This window comes from Neopelma chrysocephalum, unplaced genomic scaffold (genome assembly GCF_003984885.1).
Source record: "Neopelma chrysocephalum unplaced genomic scaffold, ASM398488v2 Primary Assembly neopelma1_69, whole genome shotgun sequence".
Classification (NCBI taxonomy): Eukaryota; Metazoa; Chordata; class Aves; order Passeriformes; family Pipridae; genus Neopelma; species Neopelma chrysocephalum.
The window spans coordinates 2,037,040-2,061,695 of record NW_020897729.1 but is presented as its reverse complement, the minus strand read 5'-3'; the positions used below and the strand labels follow the sequence as shown (position 1 = coordinate 2,061,695).

The window sequence follows — 24,656 nt, the reverse complement described above, 5'->3', positions numbered from 1 at the left end:
CGGCAGAGCAGACACTGGAAGGAGCAGGCAGTGGGATTGATTCTGAGCCGTCCCTGAGCTCCACTGCAGGCAGTGGGATGGCAGCTGGAATAGATCAACTTCCCGGTGAAGGTTCCTCATCCGGTTCTGCCTTTCCCAGTGATGTGGTGGCAGCACCTTCTGTTTCAGGAGGTGATGAAGCAGGACCCATCTCAGGTGCAGCCCCTGGTCCTGACAGCCTGTCCTCAGCCTTTCCGGCCAGTGAAACTGGCCCAGGGCTCGGTCTGGTGGAGGGGGCAGAGAGTGCAGGGAATGTGGCACAGGCTGGAAACCCGGAAAGTCCCTACACGGAAACAAATCCTTCAGCCTTCAACTCTCAGCAGGACCCCACTAATACCGGAGAGCTGCCAGCAGGAGAAACAGGGGCTCTGGTGAATACTGAGCAGTCTCCTCCACCAGCTCTCAGGGAAGGAACAGGAGTAGGAGATGTCCCGGCACTGGGAGAAGTGTCCTCACCTGGTTCTGCACCTCCCAGCAGTGCTGGAATGGAGCCCGATCTCTCAGGGGCTGAAAGACCAGCGGACCTGCCCAGTGAATCTGCCAGTGGTCCTGGGGCTGTTTACCCACTCCCGGGGGCTGTGTCTGGCCCTGCATCTGAGACAGAGACACCAGCGAGCCCCAACCTCAGTGGTGCCCAGGGAGCACCTGGGTCTCCATCCTTTGGTGGGTCGCAGCCATGGGGAACAGCAACTGGTGCTCCCCAGGGAGCTGGTCTCCCTGGAGCTGAAGGACCAGACTCTGGCTTGTCTTCGTCAGGAGATGCCCCCAACTCAGCAGTTCATGGACTGGTAGGACCCCCATCACCTGCCCTTGGGGACCAGCTTGGCACAAACCTGGGGCTGCCAGCAGCTGGAGGGCCTGGAGTGGGCACGGCAGAGCAGACACTGGAAGGAGCAGGCAGTGGGATTGATTCTGAGTCATCCCTGAGCTCCACTGCAGGCAGTGGGATGGCAGCTGGGATAGATCAACTTCCTGGTGAAGGTTCTTTGTCTGGTCCTGCCTTTCCCAGTGATGTGGTGGCAGCACCTTCTGTTTCAAGGGGTGATGAAGCAGGACCCATCTCAGGTGCAGCCCCTGGTCCTGACAGCATGTCCCTGGCCTCTCCGGCCAGTGAAACTGGTCTGGTGGAGGGGGCAGAGAGTGCAGGTGATGTGGCACAGGCTGGAAACCCAGAAAGTCCCTACATGGAGACAAATCCTTCAGCTTTCAGCCCTCAAGAAGATCAACTGCCTGGTGCAGGTTCCTCATCTGGTCCTGCCCCTCCCAGTGGTGAGGTCGCAGCATCCTCTGTTTCGGATCCATCCAGCCACAGTGCACTTGGAGGAGAGGGCAATGCTCCTGGAGCTCTTCAGCCTTCCCTGGGTGCTGGGCCTGGGGTTCCTGCTGCTGCAGGAGAAGGGACAAGTGAAATGGCTGGTAATGGAGAGTCCATGGGGCAGACCCAGGCTCCTACTGGAAATGGACCAGCTGGTTCAGGAACCCCTGATGAAGATATGGGAGATGTGTTGCAGTCTGTATCTTCTTCCTCATCTACAGAGAGATCTTCATTGCCTGGGAGGACTGATGAGACTGTTAACAAAGCAAATCTTCCTGGAGCTGATGGAGCCAATGGTGGCTTGAATACAGGCTTGGAGGCTGCTGGCCCCCAGGAAGCCCCTGTGTCTGTCCCTGGCATCCAAAGTGCTGCCAATATTGGACTTTCTGATGGAAAACAGAGCCAAGTCGATGCGGTGCAGGTGCCTGGAGGAGCCTCGGTGAACGGGGGATCTTCCCCTGGTGCCAGTCTGGTCCCAATGGCTCCAGACAACAGCGGTGTTTCTGACAGCACGGCCACCTCGACAGCTTCTCTGCTTCTCCCTGAGCATGGGCTGAGCTCGGGGCTGGCACCCAATGGAGACACCCACTCTGCCCCTGGCATCCAGAGTGGGAGCAGACCCCTGGTGCCAGGGGCACCATCTGGGCTGGCAGGAGAGTCTGGAGGCATTTCTTGGTCTCTTGAAGATGAGTTGGCCTCAGGGATGCCCGCACCTTTGGGAGAAGCATTCCCCCATGCTCCCATATCCCCCAACACTGCCTCAGTGCTGCCTTCTGCTCCACAGAGAGGAAATGCTGCAGAGGGGGTGTCTGTCAGCCCTGAGCTTTCCGCTCCACTTGCGGCACGTGAGTCAATAGTGGGGTCCTCTGCAGGGGGAAAGGGGGAGCTGGGGGCTTCTCTGCCAGGGGGTCCTCTCTTGCTCCTGCCTCCCTGCCAGCCAGGAAGCACTGGAGCCCCTTCCAGAGATGCCAACAGCCCTGTGCCTGGGAAAGCAAGTGCTGAACTCCCTGGAGTGATGGCAGGGCAAGGGGACGTGGCCCAACTCCTTCCCAGTGTGACCGGATCTGGGGCAGATATGGAAACACCCACTCGCTCCCCACCGCAGGGGAGCCCAGGGCTCCCTGGCCTTCCTCCCACTGGGATCACTGCTGGTAGCACTGGATCAAAAATCCCAGGTCCAGGTCCTACTGGTGGCTCACCATCCGCTGCCCTGCATCCTGTCCTGGGCAGTGAGCTGGCCACCAGCTCTGCAAATGGAGCTCCTGCCACCGCTGGGTCGAGCCTCCCCAGAGCCTTCCCAGGCCAGGGGGAATCCCAGGGAGGGTTCCCAGCCACTGCATGCCCTGGTGCATCCTGCAGCCCGGCCCCTGCTGACTCAGCCCCACGAGCCCCCCTCCTTGGGGGAACTTCCACTGTCACCTCCCACACATCGTCCCCCGTGGTTCCAGCTCCAGCAGGAAGGCCAGCAGCTGCCCCAACCCCGCTGCCCAGCCCCGCAGGTATGTGACGCTCACAAGGCAGCCTGGGTGGGAGTAGCACATCCAGTTTCCTGCCGGACCATCCTGGGGGACATTCAGTACCCAGAAAGAAGGGGGCTGTTTGAGGCCAGGGCCCTGGAGGACACGCACCACGAGGGCCCCCTGCACATGAGTGTGCACTGTTGGCAGGCTGAGCCTGCCTTCATTATGGTCCCATCAGCTGGAAAACCCATCCCCTCCAAATGTTTTATTTAACAGACATAAATAGGGAACTGGAGGCTGTAAACATCTCCAGAAAGAGCTGTGGGTGTTTAATTCCCTGCTTTCCCCCGATGTAGTCCTGTACAATGTTTTTCCCCTCCTAACAGCTGTCCTTAAGAGCAGTATCCCAACGGGGCTGGATAAGGGAGGGGATAGTGACCACAAAGGCCATCACAGCAGGTTTAGGGCAGCTGTGTCCATGTAAGACAGTGAAAGGGGTGGGAGCAAGCTCCTGCAAGGGAAGGTGACATTAAGAGTGTTCCAGGTGGATATTGGCAGTGTTCCTCCATCGTCCTTCTGCCCAGGCTGTGTCCCATTGAAAGCAAAATCATTTCAACCCTTTAAAGTTTTTAACACAGACCAAAGGCTGTGCTGTAAGTGTATTTTGGGGCTTATTTTTTTGTTTTTTTCTTTTCCAGTTCCAGCTGTTCCCCTCTACGGATATGGAGCGAGGGAAAATGATCGGGAGTATGTGGAAAGGAGAGTGGATTTTAATTCTCCACTTTTCAAGCCTGAGACTGGATTCCCATTTGGGAGAACCCTGCGTGACTCTCTCTACGTGAGTCTACCTGTGCTTGATTTGCTGGGCAAGCAGCCATTGCCCAAAAACCTGGGATAGGCACCAGTGACCAGGTGCCTGGGATGGGATCCCAGCAGGGCCAAATCTACTGGGTTGGTGCTGGGGTCTGTTTGCAGCAGAATGTGACTTTGTGGCCATTTTGGCAGTGGTGGGTGGTGACTTTCCTTGGGCATGGACTTGGAAAGTCCATGTGGACTCGGAAATGGGAGGGCTGCCATCCCAGTGTCAGGGAGTGCCACTGGTCCTGACCTTACCTGATGGAGAGATCCCTCTGCTCAGTTTACAGACAATGGACAAATCGTTTTCCCAGCCTCGGACAAAGGCATCTTCACGTATCCCAACCCTCCTCCTGGCGGCTTCAATGGCCATGAGGAGGTTCCCATGATCGCTGTATTTTGGGACAACGCCGACTTCTCCAGAGGTGTGGGCACCACCTTTTACCAGGTAAGTGAAGCCACCTGGGTGCATGGTTGCATGAAACACCTTTTGACTATAAACTCATCACCTATTCTGTGAATGCCCCATGAGATGTGTAATTAATGGAGCCCGTGAGTGGCTTTTCCCTTTTCTGGGCCAAATCTAAGAGCTATTGATCCTGTGTTACCTCTTGAGCCATCCAAATTCCATCCAGACCCTTAGTTGTAGGGGTCTGTGCATGACCCCAGTCTAGACCAGTCTTTTCCCTACTGGGAGCTAATGCAGATGTGGGTATATCCAACCTGCAGGAGTTCTCCACCCTCAACACGGCCAAGCCTCCGTTTGTCCGTGACGTGGAAGCGAAGGTTCGGCAGTACATGAGGTCCTCCTACTCTGCAGCCTGGACCCTGAAAATCACCTGGGAGAAGGCACCTGTCTATGCATCAAGGACTGACACCCGGAAGGTAAGGGGTTGATAGATCACACATGCTGGTTGAGTTGTCAAAAAAACCCAAGATCCACAGGTGATCACCTTTTCTGTGCCTAAAAATAAGAAACCAATTTTGTGACAAAGGCCCGTCTTGAAGAATTTTGCCAAAAAGAACTGGGCTGTGCCCATGTTTTGGTGGTTTTCAGGTTGTTTGAGGGACATCTTTAGTTGAACTCTCCCTGCTCTGTAAAACCTTTATGTTTAATGTGGTGGGAGTTTATTGAGCACCACAAACACTGTTCTTCAGAGGCATAACATGGTGTGAATTTGAGGCTTGTCATGGAACAGCTTCAAAGTAAAACCATCACATTTTCTGTGTGAACTGGCTCAGGCCATGTTTGCCTTACACCTCCAGACCTCAGTCCTGCCATTCCCCAGAAAGCACTGACCCACACCCCTAACTTTAAACCCACCATCTTTGCTCATTTTCTTACCTATCTGCAACACTTGTCTCCAGACGATCACATACCAGGCCATCCTGACCACTGATGGCTTCAGGTCCTACATCCTGATGCTGTACCAGGACGGAGGGATGCAATGGGATTACACCAAACTCGCTGCCACCAATGTGCTCATCGGCTACACCAGGTACAGCAGCTCAGCACCCCATCCCTGCCTGTTCTGAGCAATGGGGTGCATCCCACCCATGGCTCCAGCTTGTTGAATCCTTCCCTGTGTCCCAGGAGGTGCCCTACAAGGATGAGGATGAGAACAGCCCAGATGGGGTCTGCATGCCCATATAGCCTAACATATGGGTGTCTCAGAACCAAATTTGCCTCATTAGTGACTGGATCATGCTGCAGCACGCTGTCTTGATGAGCTGTGCTTGTTGTAAGATCCACAAATCCCTCTGGAGTCCTGGGCCCCCAGCATCCTGCCAGTTTGGGTGGAAGGAGTGGGAAATAGGGGATGTTTGCTGAACTTTGCACCAGTTGAGGGAAGGGATTTCCGTGCTTGGCCAGAGCGGTCGCTTCCTGCCTCCTCACATTACATCTTGCCCTGTACACAACGTCTCCAGGGTTTCCTCATTAGCTGCTTGTTGCAGCTGGGTAAGGAAAAGGTGGCCTGGACTGGAAGCGCAGGCGGCACAGGCGTGTGTGTGTGTGTGTGTGTGTGTGTGTGTGTGCTTGCCTGTGCGTGACTGCTCCAGGGTTTCTGCTCCATCTCACCCAGCAAGATGCTGAAAACCATGGGAGCTGCTTGTGGGGGTCTTCAGGTGTATGTGGGTTCAACCCTTGATGCAGCAGGAGTGTTTGCAGCACCCAAAACTAACTGCACCCTGCATAGAGGAGGAAGCAGGCTGGGGGAGATGATACCTTTGCCCTCCTGTCCCTGGAGTTACCTACTGATCCTCCCTACTCAGTATCAGTATGGTTGGAGGGCAGCCTGGGGATGGGGCTGGGATAATCCCACCCAGGAAAAGCCCTGATTTTTCCTCTTTCCTCTGTACGCAGTGGGGATGGCTTTTATTACAACGATGACCTGAGTAAGAGACCTCCAGCTGCTAAATATCGCCCTGACCAGTTCAGGGGCTACAACACAGGTAATGCCACACAGCCAGGGCAGGTTCACAAGGTTCACAAGGAGGGGGATATTCCCAGGGAATGAAATCCAGCCTGCTGCTGTGGCAAGGCTCTCAATGAGTTTGCCAAGGCCAGGCTTTCCCCCCAAGTGCATATAATGCTTCCCCCAATACCAGCTATGCCCTGAGGCTGAAACATGCCTGCTGTGCCCATGGACTCTTTTTGTTCCAATGGCTGTGTCCCAAGGCTTTCTTCTTTGGCAAGAGCCACTCCCCATTTCCCTGCTGTTGGGTGGCTGTTGAGCATGGGGGTCCCATGGCTGAGGGTCAATGTGGGCTTAGCTTCCAGCGTCAGCATCACACAGCTATCACCTCGAGATGAAACAGCCCCTGTGGTCCCCTTGGCTGGAGGTGACAGCTCATGATTTCTCTCCCTGCTCAGACCTCCGTGGGCTGTGGATTTACAAGCTGGAGAGCCGCGTGGGCATCAACTACCGGCTGAAGTGCCTGGCATGGACAGGGCAGCAGCAGGAGCCACGGGCATGGAGCCAGGGCCTGCCCACCTGCCCCTGCTCCCTGCAGCAAGGGCAACAGGACCCACGCTTCAAGAGCAGCCGTGGAGGCAAGTGGACATGCTGCTTCCTCACCCTCCTTGTCCCTGAGCTGTCCCTCCCCATCTTCCCTGCAGGGGTGGCTGAGGTCCCTCCTGGCAGGGTGGGCAGGTGACCATAAGGAAAGTGGGAAGGGGACTGCCCTTCCCTGCAGAGACAGGGAAAGTAAGGAGAAATGAGGGCTGACCTGTTCCTCTCATGTTAGACTGGCCAGAGCTGATCTAACATGGATGGGGATACTGGAGACCGGGGTCTCACCCTTGGGGACCACTTGGATGGTCTCCATCAGTCCCTCCAAACCCCTGTAGCACCGTGGGTGATGTGGATATCAAGGAGCCATCCCCGGCCCCGCTCCTTGCTCCGAGGCAGAGGTGCTGGCCGAGCAGAGCTGCCCGAGGCTCACTGCAGTCCCCTTTCAGGCCGGTGGGCTGCCCGTGTCTCCATGCTGCACTCGGCCTCCCCCAACCAGCACGGCGCCGGCGTCCGCTGCCTGTACGACAGCCAGAACCAGCTCATCGAGGGGCGGCAGGAGAGGTACTGGAGGTCCTCCAGGCAGGCGTCGCCCTACCGTGGTAAGCACAGCCAGACTTGGCATCCCCTGGCTGAGGTTGGCATTGTTGTAGCTTGTAAACAATTTTAATCTCCATGCCAATCTGTTTCCTGACATGCTGTTTCCCTTGGAGGGAGTGTGGACCAGCTAAAAGCTGAAGCAAGCCTTGCCCTGGAGCCAGCCCATCTCCCTCTCCTGTCTCCTTCAGCCCCTTACTCTCCCTTTTGCCTCCAGACCAGGAGCTGAAGCTGTATGACTGGTGCTGCAACCGGGCGGGCAGCGCCCACCTCTGCGCCCGCTACAGCGAGAAGCGGCCGAAGATTGGCTGTGATGGATACCAGTCACCTGGCATGGGTGAGTTTCCAGCCTGTGTGTGTTGGGGTGATGCTGTCTTGGTGCCCAGGGCTGGAGAGGGAAGCAGGAATGTCCCAGCCTCCCCGTGGTTAAGGCAGCAAGAGCCCTGGGCAGATGAGGGAAAGGTTTTGGGGTGCCCACATGTAGTTGTGCCATGCCCTGAGCTGTGCAGGGTTGTGGGGGGCATCTCTCTCAGCACATAACCACCAGCATTGTCTGGGGCTGACAGCACTGGGAGGGGAGAAGGACCACAGCTGATGTGGTTATGGTGTAAGCTGATGCAGGGCTCTCTTGCAACCCTGAACAGATTCCTCAGAGGAGATAGAGAGAGACTCGGATGAGGAAATAGGTAAGCAGGATTGCGGGACTCCTTTCCCTCTGTCCATGTCTCCCTGCAAAAAAGTGTTCTGGGGCTACCAGTTTGCCCCAGGCCCACGTGGGATTAGGTGACTGAACAAGTCTCATTTCTTCTTTGCAGATGGAGACGACAAGTAAATGAGGGGTTGCACACCCACAGCATGGTCTGGGCCACGGCTGATCCTTTGGGTCCTTTGCTCTGCTCATCTCCTGGGTCCTCCCCTAGAACCCATCGCCCCTGCCCACCATGCAAGGCATCTCACTTGTCCAGTGCTTGTGGTTGCCTGCACTGGCAACTTCATATTTCTACATGAACTATATGTTCCTAACTCAGACTTGTCCCAGGGAGTCAGTTGTTTCAGTTGTCCTTTCCCAGCTGCAGTTGAGTGGGTGCCCATGGGCACCTCCTTGCTGGCAGGGAGGTGGGCAGGTACCCCCCACCACACACACCACCCTTGTCCTTCCTACGTCCCACTGTGTTCCCATGCTGAAGGGGAGCCTGGACCCCTGGCACCCAGGGAAAAGGTTTCTACACCTCGCAGGGGTTGACTGTGGCCAATACCTTGAGTGCCAGGGTGCACCAGGCTGGTCCCATGAGCCAGTTCTGTCTTGTCCCCCACTTCTGTCCCCCAACCATCCCTCACTGAGTGGTCCCTGGGCCCTGTGCCCAGGAGAAGGGACCGATTCTCTGGATCAAGCCAGAATCAGCTTGACACGCCTGCTGGGTGTGTGAGGGCAAAATGCAACCCCATGATCAGAAATGTTGGGAGAAAAATAATTTTTTGTGTGTAAGTGAGCATCTGCCTTTCTTACAAAAAATAAATCATTGTCAAATCTTGTTTGTTCAATAAAACCTCTGAAGGTTCTGAGCATCACTGATCCTGCAACAGCCCTGTCCTCTGCTGAACCAGGGTGGGAGGCAGTGATGGGGCAGGCTTGGAGCAGCAGGATTGCAGGATGCTTCTGTTCATGGATTTAGTGCTGGGGATGTGGGTGTCTGGGCTGCAGCTAAGCCAGGGTCTAAGGCAGTTAGTGGGGCTGGAGCCAGGGTCTGATACACCCTCCTTGGATCAGCATTTCCCATCACCAGAGTTGAAGGGCTGTAGGGGGATTGTGAGGAGCACAGCCCTGTGTGATCTGAACCACTGCAAGCAGTGTCCATGAAAATGGTGAGAGGAGACTTGCAGCTTTGCAGGGGGAATGAGAGGATGGAGCAACCAAAAAATCCATCTTCACTTTGGTTCTGTGAATGAGACCAGAAAAAAGCAGGTACTTGAGAGCTCAGTAAGAGGGAAGAAGGGCTGGCGCATGGACCCATGGGATGCAGACAATTTAGCAGCATGCCCTAATTTTTGGTTTATTCTATTTTGTTCCTATCAGGTTATAATCACTGTGTTGCCCCACCTGACCCTACTATCAGGGACTCTGCAGGGTCTGGTTACATTGCACTAGCAAACACCCCAGCGCAGACACATTCAAGGTCAATCCTGGTTGTCTCTGCAGATCCTCAGGAGAAGGTGAAATCCTCTTGCTTTGGTCACCCAACATAAACCCACGTTTTTCAATCAAAAAAGCTCCTCCTCCAGAGTGGATCCTCCCACAAAGACCAGAATCCAAAAGGCAGATGCCTGTCCTCTGCTTCCATGTGTTGGTGTTGCTGGAGATCTTGAAAGCAAGCGGCAGAGCAGGGGACAGCGTCTGGTTCCTTTGTGAGCCTGGAGGAGCCCGAGCAGGACCAGTGGCAGGCTAGGGCTGCTGGGGGGGCTGGCCTGGGGGCCTGATGTGGGGTCTCTGGATCTTTATCTGTAAATAAGGACAGGCCTCACCATGCTGTCAATGTTGCACGGGCTCTGCTCCTCACAACAAGCTCAGACAGTGGTGTGGAGCCCATGCCAGCCAAAGCATCCATGATGCTTCAGGACAAGGCACAACTCCCATGCATCTTCAAGTCAGGGGGCCAGGATCCAGTTCCCAGCCTGAAGCTCCCCATCCCAATGCCCCATGGGGACAATAACCCCCGGGCAGACCTGGACTGAGGGGTCAATAGCCTGGAGCTGCGGTTTCCAATGCCTTTCCAGGGACTGGGAACGGATGGGCTCTGCTTGTTCTTCTGCCATCGTCAAAGCTGGAGCAGGGAAGATGAGCAGAGCTTGAAGACTGAGGTGAAGCAGAGCCATGATGGGGGCAGTTTTCAGGGATGTACTCACAGGAGAAGGGCCGTGTCCTCCAGAAGGTCTCTCCTCCCTTGGCCCTGAGAGAGGGGAACAGAAAGGGGACAACATGTGTGGGGATGCTGGGAGAGCCCCTGCCTGCTCCTGGTGTCTGGGTCAGATGGCAAAGGGACCAGTGACTGACTGTGGGGGTGAGATGGGGCTGTGAAAAGAGGAAAAGCCCCAGCTGTTGTGCACACAATTTCTTGCCTTGGCACAAGTGCAAACAAACAAAGTTTCTTCCCAGAGGCCCCTGGCTTCAGGGCCAGCAGGGAGCTGGGAACATGGGCAGGACACAGCTCCAACCAGAGCAGGGGGCTTGGGGCTCTAAGCTTCCCCTGGGTGAGGATGCCACCCCAAGACCAAGGGCTGGGGGGAAAGTAAGGAAATGATAGTGCTTCCACCCCAGCCTTGCACCTTGCCATTCTTCTGTTAACTTCCTGCTCTGCAGGAGAGGAAGGTCCAACCCTGAAACCACTTTTCCTTACTTCAGGCCAACTCTTTCCAGACACATGTGAATTGCAGTGGAAATCATTCGGGTGGTATTCAAATTAGAATTAAATAGCCTGTCTGTAACCAAGCACTGGGTGGGATGAGGAAGAAATGCAAACTTTCCCTGACATGGGGGAGAAAGAGAAGCTAATGTTCAACCCACTGATGTTATCGCACCTCTGAGCAGCAGATGACTGGGAAAGGAGCTGAAAAATGCTAAAAGGTCACCCAGCCCCTTCCCCTGGCCAGATGAGTCCCACCACTGGTGGATCTTCCAAAGGTGAATTTTCCATCAGTTTTTTTTTCTGACACCCAACCTGCTCCCCTGCTGCACCCCCAGCACCCACCCCTGTGTGGGTCCCCCCCACTGCTCACCCCTGGTGCTGGTGGCAGTACCGGCGGTAGAGGTGTAGGGTCAGGTAGGTGATGGCAAACAGGAGGCAGAGCAGAGCCAGGGCTCCCAGCAAGATTCCAAGGAAGGCGGTGAGGCTGATGGCCAGCCACTCGCACCGGGCACCGGCCGGGGAGAAGATGGAGAAGGGCAGGCAGCTGTGGATGGGGAGGGAGGAGCAGTGATGCCGTAGGGAGAAGTGGCTGTGCTGGGTGGCCTTGTCCACCCCAGTGCTACTGCTACCTGCACGTGGGCCCCTCTGGCAGGTGCTGGCACCGGCCGCCGTGCTGGCAGTAGCCCAACTTGCAAGGGGAGATGCAGACGAAGCCGATGGTCCCCTTGTAGTAGAGCTGGTAGCCCTTGTAGCCATACAGAGCACAGGGGAAATAGTCCCTCAGCTCAGCCACTGTCACTGGGGAGGGAGGGTACGTGGGTTAGGCCACACAGCATCACCCTTTGGTGCTACATCAGATCTCCCTGAGCTGGATCTGTGCCCCGGGGTGGGAGAGGCTGCCCATGCTCCTCCTCCGCAGGCGTTAACCGAATGCCAGGGCACAGAGAGGGCAATGGAGACAGCAGGGTGCTCCTGCCACGCTCCATAGCTCAGTGCTGGGAGCAACTCACGCTTCACCAGGTCAGTGATGTTGTCCTGGTGCAGATGCTGGAAGAGGAGCCCTGTGCCTGCCTCCCGTCGCCCCCGCCGCCTGTTGAAGGCCCTGGTGATGGCCACTGGGAGCTCCTCATTCAGGAACCGGATGACGGTGCTGTGGCTGCTGTAGGCAAACTCAGACACCACCACAAAGGTGAAGCCATCACTGTCTGTCCTGCAGGGAAAAGAAGGGGCTGCTGGCAGAGTCACTGCTGCATCACAGAGTGACTGAGCCTCACTGTGCCTCAGTATTCCTGTTTGGGCGGTGGTAAAGAAGGGATGAGGCAGGAGGCAGAGGGTGCCAAATGGCTTGTGTCTCTAAGGGTTTACCAGCATCAACACTGGAAAAACAGACTCTGGGGTGAGGAAAAACGCCCTTTGTGCACCAAACCCTGTGGCCCCACGCCCAGCCCTGCCCTGCTGGATCACATCACTGGGGTGGGCACGGGTCTGCTTCACTGCTGACTCACGTCTGGGTGATGTTGGTGTTGCTCTGGAAAGTCTTTACCTCCAGGGAGCCCAGGATGGCTGAGACCTGTGGCAGGGGGAGCGGAAAGGCATTAGGGGAGGCCAGAATGGCACCGTCATGGGGAGAGGCTGAAGGGTGATGCAGGCACATTGGCTGAGCTCCAGGGGTTGCCCTGGCCTTTGGTTCATGTGCTGGGAACCTGGCACATGGCCACAGTCATAGCTGGCATCATGCAGCTGGTATTTCCTCCCTGTGGGCTTGTAGATCTGCTGGATCCCCAGAGATCCCATGGAAGGGAGGCATATGGAGGCATGAGCACCCCAGGCTGCCGTGCTGCCCAGTGTGCTGGCATGCCCCCCTCCCTCAGCCCATCCCCTCCCATGACGTACAGTGCTGTTGACTTCCTCAGCAGTGGTGTTTTGCAGTGCCCTGACCCGCAGCCGGATGCTTCTCAGGGGCAGATCTGCTGGGGGAAAGCCACAGTGGTGGCTCTGGAATTCCAGGACCAGGGTGAGTGGGATTAGGGTTCACCCCCCACGGTGCACAGGCACCCACCTGCACTGGGCAGCGGCCGAAAATCCCCCCCTGCCACCAGGCAGCGCTGGTCGGTGAAAGCTGAGGGGCAGGCACAGGTGGGAGTGCAGGTGATGGGGTGCAGGTAGCAGCGTCCCCCGTTGCTACAGTAACCCTCGGGGCAGTAGTGGGATCCACAAGCTGAGCCACAGCCTGGCCTCTCATCTGCAGGACAGGGAGCTCAGATCAACTGGAGGCATCAGGCTGGCCCCAGGGCATTGAGCCATCCTCAGCTACTCTGTCAGGCCTTTCTTCCAAGATTTGTTTTGTTTTTCTTTTACTTGTTAGGACTTCTAGTGTAAACTCAGATCCTCAAGCAAAAGCCCTGCGTCCCCCTCTCCCAGCTGCAGCCATTTACCCTTGTGAAATCCCAACCTGCTGCACTAGAATGAGAGCAAAAGCCATCACCTCAACCCCATCACAGCCATCTGAAAATACGGTTTGATTTCACCCTCCACCCTCTGCATGTGAGATTTTTTTTTCTCAAGGAGAAAAATTGCATGGGAAAAATTTCCCTTCCTGGAAGATTAGTGAGATCTACAGCCTGAGAACACAAGTGGCAGCTGGACTCCAGTCCCTTCTGTTAAGGACAGCAAGGCTTGCGCACAGAGCTCAGGCAGCTTCCGCTTCTCTCCTCTCCGGCCAGCCTGAGTTCCATAGGAACCCTCTTCCACAGAGCCCAAGGGTGATGGGCCTGAGGACTATTCCTGCCAGGGAGTGTGTACTCACCCTCCTCGCTGGCTGGGCAGGAGCAGGTGTAGCTCCCCACCGTGTTGGTGCAGGTGGCGTTCCCCGGGCACTCCATCCCCTGCGCGCACTCGTCGATATCTGCCGAGGAAATGCACCATGGCACCGGGAGAGACAGCTTGGCTGGGGGCCCGCAGGCTTTCCGGGTTCCCAGCAGCCAAAGTGAGCCCTTATCACCTGAGCAGTGCCGTCCATCGCCTGTCAGACCAGCTGGGCAGGGACCGCAGCCAGTGTACAAGTCACAGCCCACACCAGGGAAGCATCCCTGGGAGCAGGGGTCGGGAGGGTCCTGGCACAAGGGACCTGAGTAGCCACTCTCGCACCTGCAGGCTGCCAGCTGGGAAGGGGACAGTGAGACTGGCTTAGGAGGATGGGTGGACAGAGAAGACAGCCAGCACAGCTGGCACGAGGGCAGGCATGGTGTGACATCAGAGGAGCTTTCTGGCACACTACCTGCAGGGAAGACTCCCTGAGGGTGACAGTGTTGCTGTAGTCACACTCCTGGCTCCTGCTGCATCTGCAAAGGGTGAAGCGGAGCTGGAGGAGTGCAGAGAGGTTGTTGGACCCGACAGCCTCCAGGTTAATGGTGAATGGGACTATCCCATGGGGTTCCCACGTCAGGGTGCCATTCTCTGCCGGGAGGAGAGGTAGGAGTTAGAGGAGGTGGCAGAGGAAAGGGTGTACTCCCATTCCATCCCATCCCATCTTCCCCATCTCTCCTTCCATACCTGATATGTTGAGCTCTGGTGAGAGATGGGGCACAAAGTGTGCACCCACCCCCAGGGCGTGGTACTGCCTGCTGACCTTTTCTGTCCTGAAGGCCGTGAGCGAAGCATCACCGGTGATGACTGGAGGGAAGGCGTCTGAGGAAAGAGCAGCCCAGCACACAGCTGGTGGTTTGCTATTGTGGCCTTATCACCCCTTGGCTCTGAGTCCCTCCTGGTGAGGACGGGACCCCAAGGAAGTGCTGCCATGACCACCCACCAACAAGGCCCTCATGTTGCACAGCATGGTGGCATCTCCCAGGCTTGGAGATGAGCTAGCTGGGCAATGCAACTCTGAGACCTTGGTGATTTCTCTCCTGTCTCACATGGAACAAAATAGCCCAGGGAGGGAGCAGGGCACTGCCCAGTTACCCCAGCCATGCTCTCTTGGAGGTGAGGATCTGCTCCACTTACTGAGTACTGTCTTCCTCTGCTGGAAGTCGGCTGCAAGGCTCTGGGTGGCCAGGCCCAGGGCCAAGTTCCCTGTGCTCAGTGAATCGTAGATACACTCCTTGCTGCCTTGACACTGGGAGGCTGCCAGCTGGTACTGGCTTTCATTCTTCTGCCGCAGCCGAGACAAGAAGATGGGTGTGAAGTTCAGTGCCGGTGAGTCCAATGGCTGAGCAAACAGGCTGTTCTCATCAACAGCCCCTGCAAGACAGCAACCATGGGGACAGTCTTGAGTTTTTAAGACTTCTTATATTTTAGGGTTCATTTCCATGGAGCAATGAGGAGATCAAAGGATTTTCCAGGCATCACTTTTTTTCAGGCAAGTGTTTAAATGTCTCCAGCTAAAGCACGGCCAAAAGGTGCAGGAAGGAGGGGATCATCAAGGTGGATCCTAAGCACAGACTTACAGGTCATCCCGTAGCTGTAGATCTCCTCCTCGCTGCTGTTCACAGGGATGCTGGTACCATTTGGCATCTGGAAATCATCTGCGGGGTCATGGTCCCACACACCTGGTGGAGCAACACCAGAGGGATGGAGTCTCCCATGCCAAATTTGACCTCCTCACCAGTGCTGGCCAGTGTTTAGTTTAGACCCAGGGGTCCCCACCCTCACGAGCACATTCCCCCAGTTTTCCAGCCTGCTTTAGGTTGGGAAGGGAACTTGCACCCCAGCTCTGCAGCAGTGCCAGAAGTCCTCACCCAGGAGGCCCTTGGTGCTGTTGCGGTACCAGTTGGGCAGGCTGCAGATCATGCTGAGGATCCCGGAGGTGGCTGAGATGGAGATGGCGACGGTCCCATCGAAGATGGCCGTGACAGAGGAGGCATTGATCAGCAGGACTCCAGGGCTGTAGTACACCTCGTCACCCATGTCTGCAAGAGAAGGAGAGCACAGAGGGAGAGTCTGCATAAGGCTAGGGTCTGAAATGACGACCATGAACTTGTGGAGGAGAGGGCTCCCCATCCACCCTGCCCAAATCAGAGACAGGTGCAGGTGGGAGAGGTTTGATGGAGCTCAGGATGGCTGCCCTTGTACTGGGCAGGGCTGGTGCCAGTGGGTGGGGATATCCCTTGTCTCCTGCAAATACATTTAACATTTAACAGCGCATCCTGCTCACCTTGGGAATAGGAAAACTGGATGGTTTCATTGTTCAGGAGTACTTGGATGTCACCCTGGCTCCCCAAGGTCCATTCAACCTGCAAATTATGGCAGATGTCCCAGTCAGCCCTTCTGCTCCTCCCTTCCTGCCATTCCTCCATGCTGGGGACATTTAAGTCAAACCCTGTCCTTCTCCAGCCTCAGCAGAGAGGCTCAGCCCCAGGGCCCATGTTGGCATGTTCTTCACTCCAGGAGACACACAATAAACCAACTTTGATGATTGCACAGAAGAGGACAGCCAGCTGCCCCTTGCCACCACTGGCATGGGGCACACCAAGGCCACCACTGCTGCTTGGCTGACTGTGACAATGTGGAGAGCTGTGCCAGTGGGCTCCTGGCTCTGAGCCCCCTCCTTAAACTGCTCAATGGTTGTTTCTGGTGACACCAGAACATTCTGCTTAATGAAACAGGTGTGGGGAGCAATTCTGCCAAGCGAGGAGGAGCATTCTTTTGTGCTAATGCACACAAAGTGTGTGCAATGAAGAAGGTGGAGCAGACCATGCTCCTGCAGAGTCCCCAGCCCTTGCTGGCCTCTTTGCAAGAGGTTTTAGACCTGTGCCTGATGAGTATCAGTCCTTCCCACCACTATTAGCACTTTGTTGGAGTGGTGGGAGGTGGCTGGGAAAGGAGAGGGTCCCACCCACATCACTCTGTAAGTGATGCAGAAGTGATACCCAGCCTACCAGAGGGCTCTCTCCCATTAGAAGCTCTAACTCATACCCAGGTCACTCCTACTCACTGTTGTAGTGGTGGTGGAGATGTACTGGGCAGCAAACGCCACAAAGTTGGTGGCCTGGGCCGTGCCGGTCTGTGCCGTGCGCCCCTGCAGCACGAAGCTGGTCTGGGCATCGCTGGCCAGCAGCAGGACAAAGTCCCCGAGCCCATTGAAGGTGTAGGTGAGTCCATCCAGGGTGGTGATGTGGGGGTCTCCAAAGGCACCAGCTGGGGTCCAAAGGGGATGGAATCATTTTATGGGGGAGGAAGAAGAGCAAATGTTGGTGTCACTTCAGGGAGGAGAGCACCCCCAGGGCTGTGCTGGCTCAGCAGCCCTCACTGGGATGCTGAGAAGTGTAGCTAATGCATGGGGTCTGTGTATGGCTGCACCACCCACTCAGTGCCCTGGCACAGAGGAGGCAGAGCCTGGGATCTCACCGGGGGTGGGCGGCACATATCCTTCACAGCTGACCCTCGGTCTCTTCTCAGCAAACCTGGAGCAGAACAGGGGCTTCCCCACTTGCCGGCAGCACCAGTTGAATGCCTCCAGCTCCCTGTCTGTGGAGGAAGGTGGTCAGGTGCTGGGGGCTGTTGGGGCCCTTGCTGCACCTCTGCTTGGTGCTTGGGGTGTTTAAGGGTGAGGGAATGACAGTGCCCACTTACCAGCAGTGGGGTGGATGGGGAGGCTCCATGCTCTCTCCTGCCAGCCTTCGAGGAAGCTCCCATCTTGGTACAGACATCGCACCCCAGCTCCAGTGGGGCTGGGGGATGCAGTGCGCAGCATTCTCACGGAGGTGTCTGCCGGGCCTGAAATGGTGTGGGGGTATCATGGCCATCCCCAGAGCAGGAGGGGAGCCCCTGCCATTCCCCCTCCATCCCGGATGGCCACGCGGGGCTATGCTTGGCACCTCTGCTCCAGCGGTAGCGGGGGTCCAGCTCTGCCTGGGGCCGGGAGCAGGGGCATGGTGACAGCTGGCTGTTCCAGGTGGCCGGTGCTGGCTCTGCATCCAACCACGCCAGGCACCACAGCCTATAGTTCACCCGGGAGCGACTGTCCAGCCTGTATATCCACAGTCCACGCACGTCTGGGGAAGCAGCCAGAGAACAGCACAGCTCAGCCAAGGTGCTGAGTAGTCCTGTGGGACAGCGGTCCCTGGCCACTGACCTCACACAAGGTCTCCAGGCTCCCTCTAGAGCCGGTGTGGCTGTGGCAAGCCACAGCAGGACATGAGACACCCCTGCAAGCCACAGCAGGACACAGAAGAGCCATGCTCTGCTCTTGGTGGCCAGCCCTTGCCCAGTGGCTTCACAGCCCCATTGCCTCACAGGGATACGTGATGGGGACGTGCTCCCAGCACAGAGCACACAGCTCCCTCCATCCATCCCCATCTACCCTGAGGACCCCCCGGTGCCGTACCGGAGCCGATGCTGCTGTACTGGTCTGGTCGGTACTTGACAAATCGTGGCTTTTGAGTCAGCTCATTGTTTTGGGCATAGCCATTGCCACTGTGTGGAGAGAGAAGGTTTGGGATCACCCTTCCAACAGAACCCTCCTCGGCTCCCCACAGAGCAGCTGGAGTGGGAACTGCTGTGGTTTGCAGGAGAGAGGGTTTTAATGGGATGGGGTTGCTCCAGGAGTGGGAGCTGGGATCTCCTGGGGATAACATCTCCAATGGTCCCAACACAGCGCTAGGAGAAGTCTCTGCTGTCTGAAAACCCAGTCAGACATTCACAGCACCTGGAGAAGCCGATCAGCACGTTGCCTGCAGCCAGCTTGGTGTAGTCCCACCGCATCCCGCCATCCTGGTAGAGCAGCAGGGCGAAGGAATAGTTCCCATCGGTGGTGAGGACTGCCTGGTACGTGCTCGTCTGGAGAAACCCAAGGCACCCCCTTAACATTCCCAAAGCCTCCCTCCTCTCCCTACAGACTGAGGTGGTGAGATCTGAAACAGCTGCCAACAGTCCCCTCTGTCACCTGGGTCTCCCACTGCTCACCTGAGTGTCATCCCTCTGGGATGGGTATGCTGGAGCCTTCTCCCACGTCACCTTCAAGGTCCATTTTGCTACGTAGGGGATTTTCAGGTATTTCTCAATCTTTGCTTCCACATCCTGGACAAGGGGGTCTCGGGTAGAGCTGAGGGTGGAGTACTCCTGCAGGTTGGCAAGAGAGAGGATTAAATGAGTGAGCTGGGAGCTGGGCTTTCCCAGGAGAACATCTTTGGTGGTCCTCACCTGGTACCAGGTGGTGCCAATACCCTGGGAGAAATCTGCATCATCCCAAAAGGCAGCCACCATTGGGAAGCTCTCCCGGCCGCTGAAGCCCCGGGGAGGTGGGTTGGGGTTGGATGGGAAATAGTTGTCCGTGGGTGGGAAAATGATCTGTCCATTATCTGTAAACTAACCAAAATAATTTGTTATTTGCCGACAACCCAGGCAGCTCCTGGGATGGCTTTTAGCCTCCACAGGTGAGCAGAAACCAGCCATTTTTAATTTTATAAAAGAGATAATAGGACAAAGTTTGGTTTCTGCTCCATTTCTGTGGAGTTTTTTTCACCAAAGAGGCAGCACATCCCTTATGTGCTCAGTGAGAGGGGAACTCACATAGAGAGTATCTCGCAGTGACTTCCCGAAGGGAAATCCAATCTCTGGCTTGAACAGTGGGGAGTTAAAATCCACCATCCTCTGGACATACTCTTGGTCCCCTCCTTCGATGCCAAAGGGGTAGAGTGAGGCCGCTGGCACTGACATGGGCAGGAGATGAATGGAAAAGGTGTAAAACCATTAATGTCTGCTTTATCCATCTTTCAGCCTGGACAAACTCACCTGCTTGCTGCCAGGATACTGTGCCTGTTCTCTGAAGGATTGTAACCCAATTTTTAACCCACTTTTGGGATGCTCTCAGTTTTCCTATTTTGCCTTTCCCCATGAATCTGTCAGCCCAACACGCAACGCAGATGAGACACCCTGGACCAGGCTGTACCCTCATTCATCAGGATGCTTCATTGGCCGACAACCCCTTCCTACTCTTGGCTTTCGGAAAAGAAAATCTACTTACTGATAAGCTCATGGGTGGGCTGGGGCTCAGGGGCAGGATTTCTGTGGCCAGCAGTGGTGTGGGCAGATGTGCTCAGTGCTGGTTCTCTCTGTGTCCCAGAGACAGAAGACGGGGAGGTGGCAGGGCTGGTGGTGGTTGGTGATCTCACTGATGCTGTTGTGCCTGGAGCTGGGAGACCCCCCAGTTCCTTGGCTGGGCTCACTGGAGCTGTGGATGCAATAGCCATGGTGCTGCCTGCAGTGATGGATGTGGTGCTGATGGCTGTGGTGCTGCCTGTGGTGATGGCCATGGTGCTGCCTCCAGGGATGGCCATGGTGTTCTCTGCAGCGATGGCTGTGGTCTTGCCTGCAGTGATGGCTGTGGTCTTGCCTGCAGTGATGGCTGTGGTCTTGCCTGCAGTGATGGCTGTTTTCTCCCCCCAGGCAGGTGCCCCTGGAGATGTCTGGAAGGCAGGAGGGGACGTGCTTGCTGCTTGTCCTGTGTTGTGGTTGCTGGCAGATGTAGAAGTGGTGCGGGTTGTTGACTCAGTGGGAGTCTGTCCAGCTGCCACTTCCCCAGTTACACCAACACCGGGCAGGGACGAAGGGGTGGTTGTTGCCTCCTCTGCTGGGCTGTCCAGGCTGGGGAGAGGTGAACTGGGCACTGCAACAACAGGGCTGGGACCAAGAGCGCCCCAGGGCCCAGCAGTTGTTTCCAATGAGGGGTTACTTGTTGGGGACGAGACAGATTGCCCACCTCTGCTTGTCTCACTGTGTGTTACAGTGAGGGACGGGGCACTGCTGGTGCTGGTGTCCCTTGCTGTGGTAAACGGCGTGGCTGCAGTGGCCCTGGTAACCACAGAGGTCTCCCAGCCCGCTGAAGTGGCTGGCAGGGTGCTGTTGCTGGGGAATATGCTGATGGCTGCTGTGGTGGCCAGGTTTGTGCCAGTGGTGTTGGAGTCAGGGACATGGGTGCTGCTGGTGCTGGCTGAGGGTGCTACATCCTCGTTGCCGCTCTCAGTTGGGGTGGTATCTCCACGGGCAGTGGTACCTTCAGCACCTGACCAGGATGCAGCTGTAGTCTCCCATGGGTGCGTGTGGCCAACAGCCAGTGTGGTGACCCCAGCCATGGGCTTGTCCTCAGTGAATGCATTGAGAGCTCTTGGATCTGGGTTGTGGATGCTGTCAGTGGCCTCAGGAGATGGCCCTGAGGTGACATAGGGGCTGTGTGTAGCAGAGGCACTGCTGGGAACAGCAGAGGCAGGTGTTGTGACCCTGTCCATACTGACATCACCTGCTCCCACTGCTAGACCAGTGACAGTGATGCTGGGGGTGTCAGAGGGTGTCATCATCTCCAGATGGGTGCTCCCAGGGACAGTAGGGGACACACTGATATCTGTCTCAACAGTGCTGTAAGCAAGGCCAGGGGAAGGTGCTGTAACCAGCTCTACAGCTGTGGGTGACACCAAGTCCATGATGGCCACTGCGGTAGGACTTTTGCTGCCCAGGGCAGAGTGTGCTGACAGGGTGGCATCACTGGCAGCTGGCTCAGTCACCCCAGTCACAGGAGCGGGCGACCCCAGGGGCAGCCTTGCAGCCTCACTCCTCATCGCTGGAGAAGCTGTGTGCATGTCCAAGTTCATGCCCATGTCTGAGGTGGGCTCAGCAGTGCGGTAGCTGTGGAACGATGCAGCACTTGGCTGGGTATTGATGCTGGCTGTGTCATGGGGTGATGCCGGTGGGCCTGTCCCCAAAGGAATGTCACTGCTGTGATGGGTACTTGTTGTGGCACCCACCCTTGTGTTCTCAACCAGGGTTGAGCCCAGAGCTGCCTGTGTGGTGCTGCCATCTCCTGCCAACTGGGACATGCCCTGGCCTCCCTCTGCAGCTGCATTTTTGGGGGTTGGCAGTGCCACAGGCTGGGGTGACTTGATGGTGGCTGTGCTGACGAGGGGTCTGGCCTTGGTCAGTGGTGGGCTGGGGTCAGTCACAGTCAGTGGGGCTGAGCGACTGCCCTTTGGAGTTGTAAGAGTCAGATCCACCAGGGGCCTTGTTTCAGAAGCATCATTCCCTTGGGCGGGTGGCTCTGGTGATGGCCTGGCAGTGATGGTCACGTGTCTGGCAGTCGGCCCTGCTGCACTGGCATCTGGGTTCTCCTCTGTGCCCACCTCCAGGAACCTCATCCCCATTGCTTGCCCTGTGGTGCTGCCATTGAGGTGGGGGTCACCTGAAGCTCCCATTGCTGGTGGTGTGGTATCCAGGGACAATGGGGATGTGACTGCTGCCATCTCTTGGGGGATGCCAGATGGGGGCACCCCCAGAGTCATTCCTACATTGCCTCTGCCTCCCATTACACGGGGGACATCTGCTTGCGATGCCATGGGGATGGTGACTGCTTTGAGTACCCCTGGGGTACCTGGTACAGCTGTGCCGGTGCCCGGTGCAGTGCTTGGTGACCACGTCTCTGTCCCTGGAGGTTCCCCACGTTGTATCCCAGCTGAGAGCGGTGGGGCTGGTGCAGGTCCAGGTGTGACAACAATTCCTGGGGCTTCTGAGCCTCCCATGGGACCAGGCTGGCTGTGGCTGGGGGATGCATCAGGCACAGGCAGGATGGCTCTGCTGTCCCCCAGCTTAGTGGTGGCACTGCCACTGGCCAACGATGCTGTTCCCATCCCTGCTTCATGAATTGGAGTGTTGCTAACAAGGGAGGATGGATGGGCAGCTGGCACTGTCCCAATGCCATATGCAGCAACGGAAGATGTTGGTGCAGCTCGAGGGACCCTCTCTGGTTTTTCTCCACTGTCACCCGTGAGGGACAAAGGCACAGCCATGCTGGATCTGGTTGGAGGGGTTCCGCCTGCTGAGGGGGTCTGGGGGAACAGAGAGCCTGTGGAGTGCAGAAAGGGCCTTGGAGAGGGATCACCAGGGTCATCTAGAACTGCATGGGGGGACAGGCTCATTTTGAGCCCCCCTGGGGTGGCCTTGGTCTCTGGGAACGCAGTGCCTGCTGTGGCTTTGGTGCTGTCCTCATTCCTGATGGACACCAGCTCAGCACTGGTACTTCTGAGAGCCGGGAATGATACAGTGGGGATATGCTCTTCAGCTATGACATCCACTACCACAGCCAGTGTGCCTGGAGCTAGTGCAGTGGTCTGGAGGTGGGTGACAGCATTGGCTCCAGGCAGCCCATCTCCAGCAGTTTCTGGAGCAGCACTGTGGCTGGGGGGAAGCATCTCTCCTGTGCCTGGCACAGCATCGCCAGGGGGTTGGAGCAAAAGGGCTGGAGGCACCTGAGCAGGAGGCGGCACACTGGGGTCCTGTGAGGCACTGTGGACAGTGTCAGACAAGGCACGTGTCCCTGGCTCTGCAGCCTTGCCAATGCCAATGGCGGCAGAAGAAAAGGTGACCTTTGCCAAGGATGCACTTGGGGGGTCTGCAGATGGTGGGGATGCCATCCTGGCTCCTTCTGTGGCTTTGCTGGGGGGCACCCAGGGGAGGCCAGTGGCAGGGTTGGCTGAGGCTGCTGCTGTCTTCATGGGGCTGCCCTTGTCCTGAGAGATGCTGGCTGCTGTGTCTGAAGGTGAGGTGGCCTCGTCCAGCCCCAGCATGGCCTCCTGGGAGAGGAGCGAGGTAGTGCTGTGTGGCTCAGCAGAACTCTTGCTGATGCTGGGGTACGATGTCCCTGTGCTGTGCTCGTCCTCGGGGACAAATGGCACTGTAGTCTGTGCAGTCCCTGGCATCCTCTCAGCAGGGACAGCACCCATGGCAAGACCCACCGTGTGCCCCATCGGCACGAAGGACAGAGGCTGCTTGTGCCAAGTGGTGGTGGGAGCTGGAGGGGCGCTGCTTGGGTGGCTGGCAGCACCTGGAGAAGAGACCCCAGACCCTGGCCCTGCCTGGAGGCTGTCTCGCACTGCTGAACCCCCGGGGAGAGCTGCTGGGCTGGGAGGCCCTTCCTGCTCACCACTGCTCCCAGCTGGGACCAGCCCTCTTGTTGTCACCTGTGGCACCAGGATGCCTGTGAAGCGAGACAAGGCAGCCCCAGCTGGATCAACCCCACCGCGGCCCCAGCAGGCAGAAACCTGCCCGCGGCCAGCTGCCTGCCGGCCTTACCTGAGCCCTGGCTGCCTGCGGAGGCGATGGTCCGACCGGCGGGAGAGGGGTGCTGCACGGCCACGGCAGTGGGGAACGCCTGGCACATGCCCAGGTCCGAAGGCAGTTCAGCGCTGGTACTGTCGGCTGCATGGGAGATGCTGCCCGACTCTGTCGGGACTAGCGTGGGGACAAGGGGCTGCTCCTTCATCTCCCCGGCTTGTGCAAAGGTGGGTGAGATCAGGATGAGGAAAAAGCAGCCAGGGGTCCCCATCACCTCCATCCCTCCTCCCTGCTGCGGGGGGAGCACCCATAGCCCAAACAACACCGAGAGCAGTCAGACTCCTTCCCCAAGGGCGAGAGTCCCCCTTTGATCCTCAGTTGCCCCCCCACCTTCCTCTGCTGCAGTTGGGGACCACGCCGAGGCTGTGGCACCCGCAGACAGAGACTGGGCAAACCCCAGCCCAGGCGCACAGGCTCGAACTTGGGGTATTGGGAACAAGCCGGAGGGTTGTTCGCAGCCCATCACCCAGATGGTATCAGCCACATGTTCAGCTTGCTGGCACTTACCTGGCAGCACCCAGAGCCCCCACAGCACCCAGCTCCAGAGCAGCCACGGACCCCGGGACCCCATGGTGCTTCCTCGGCGTCAGGGACAGGGCTGCAGCTCTCCCTGTTTCAAGGGAGGGACGCAACAGGTGACTCGACCGGTGAGCACTCCCCCGGGTGGGGGGGGACGGGGACACCACGTGCCCTGCCTGTGGCACTGACGTCTGTGTGTCCTCACAGCCTGTGATGAGGTGGCAGCGTCCCAATTCTGGGGACCCACTGATGCTGGGGGACACCCATTTTGCCATGGGATGTTTTAAGGCCCTTCCCAGGCTGACCCCACTGTTGACAGCCCACGGTTGGGGTCCCCAGTTCCTGGGGAACAGACAGTGGG

The 24,656-nt window shown here is 57.2% G+C and overlaps 2 protein-coding genes across 2 annotated transcripts in view; one reads left to right on the top strand and one right to left on the bottom strand.

Moving 5' to 3' along the window:
- The window catches only part of LOC113968818 (mucin-4-like), a 13,126-nt gene extending 4,299 nt beyond the window's left edge, over positions 1-8,827 (top strand). The window contains exons 3-13 of the mRNA XM_027685728.1: positions 1-2,199; positions 3,513-3,652; positions 3,953-4,117; positions 4,399-4,554; positions 5,038-5,168; positions 6,035-6,123; positions 6,545-6,724; positions 7,133-7,285; positions 7,498-7,617; positions 7,925-7,966; positions 8,096-8,827. Of these exons, the coding sequence (XP_027541529.1) occupies positions 1-2,199; positions 3,513-3,652; positions 3,953-4,117; positions 4,399-4,554; positions 5,038-5,168; positions 6,035-6,123; positions 6,545-6,724; positions 7,133-7,285; positions 7,498-7,617; positions 7,925-7,966; positions 8,096-8,112 (3,392 nt within the window). The 3' untranslated portion in view covers positions 8,113-8,827. The remainder of the gene's footprint in view (positions 2,200-3,512; positions 3,653-3,952; positions 4,118-4,398; positions 4,555-5,037; positions 5,169-6,034; positions 6,124-6,544; positions 6,725-7,132; positions 7,286-7,497; positions 7,618-7,924; positions 7,967-8,095) is intronic.
- A 96-nt stretch (positions 8,828-8,923) lies between these two features.
- LOC113968817 (mucin-4-like) lies at positions 8,924-23,373 on the bottom strand. Its single transcript, XM_027685727.1, has 27 exons — positions 19,644-23,373; positions 19,190-19,329; positions 18,821-18,985; positions 18,584-18,739; positions 18,327-18,457; positions 18,006-18,094; positions 17,497-17,673; positions 17,252-17,395; positions 17,027-17,146; positions 16,614-16,816; positions 15,834-15,912; positions 15,418-15,588; positions 15,127-15,228; positions 14,684-14,920; positions 14,234-14,368; positions 13,959-14,137; positions 13,683-13,842; positions 13,488-13,586; positions 12,741-12,923; positions 12,575-12,648; positions 12,187-12,251; positions 11,692-11,891; positions 11,311-11,479; positions 11,052-11,225; positions 10,182-10,225; positions 10,002-10,099; positions 8,924-9,777 (listed from the first exon to the last, which is right to left on the bottom strand). The coding sequence occupies exons 1-27, from the start codon at positions 23,359-23,361 to the stop codon at positions 9,721-9,723; spliced, it is 7,269 nt and encodes a 2,422-aa protein (XP_027541528.1). The 5' UTR covers positions 23,362-23,373; the 3' UTR covers positions 8,924-9,720.
- Positions 23,374-24,656: the final 1,283 nt, after the last annotated feature.

Bases quoted from the DNA above. Each gene is read 5' to 3' on its own strand.
- LOC113968817 (XM_027685727.1), bottom strand. From the start codon at position 23,361: ATGCCAGGGACTGCACAGACTACAGTGCCATTTGTCCCCGAGGACGAG. The intron at 17,674-18,005 runs GTACGGCACCGG...CTGCTTCCCCAG, and splicing joins GTACAGCAGCATCGGCTCCG to ACGTGCGTGGACTGTGGATA. The intron at 9,778-10,001 runs GTCTGCCCGGGG...CCTTATTTACAG, and splicing joins CTATTGACCCCTCAGTCCAG to ATAAAGATCCAGAGACCCCA.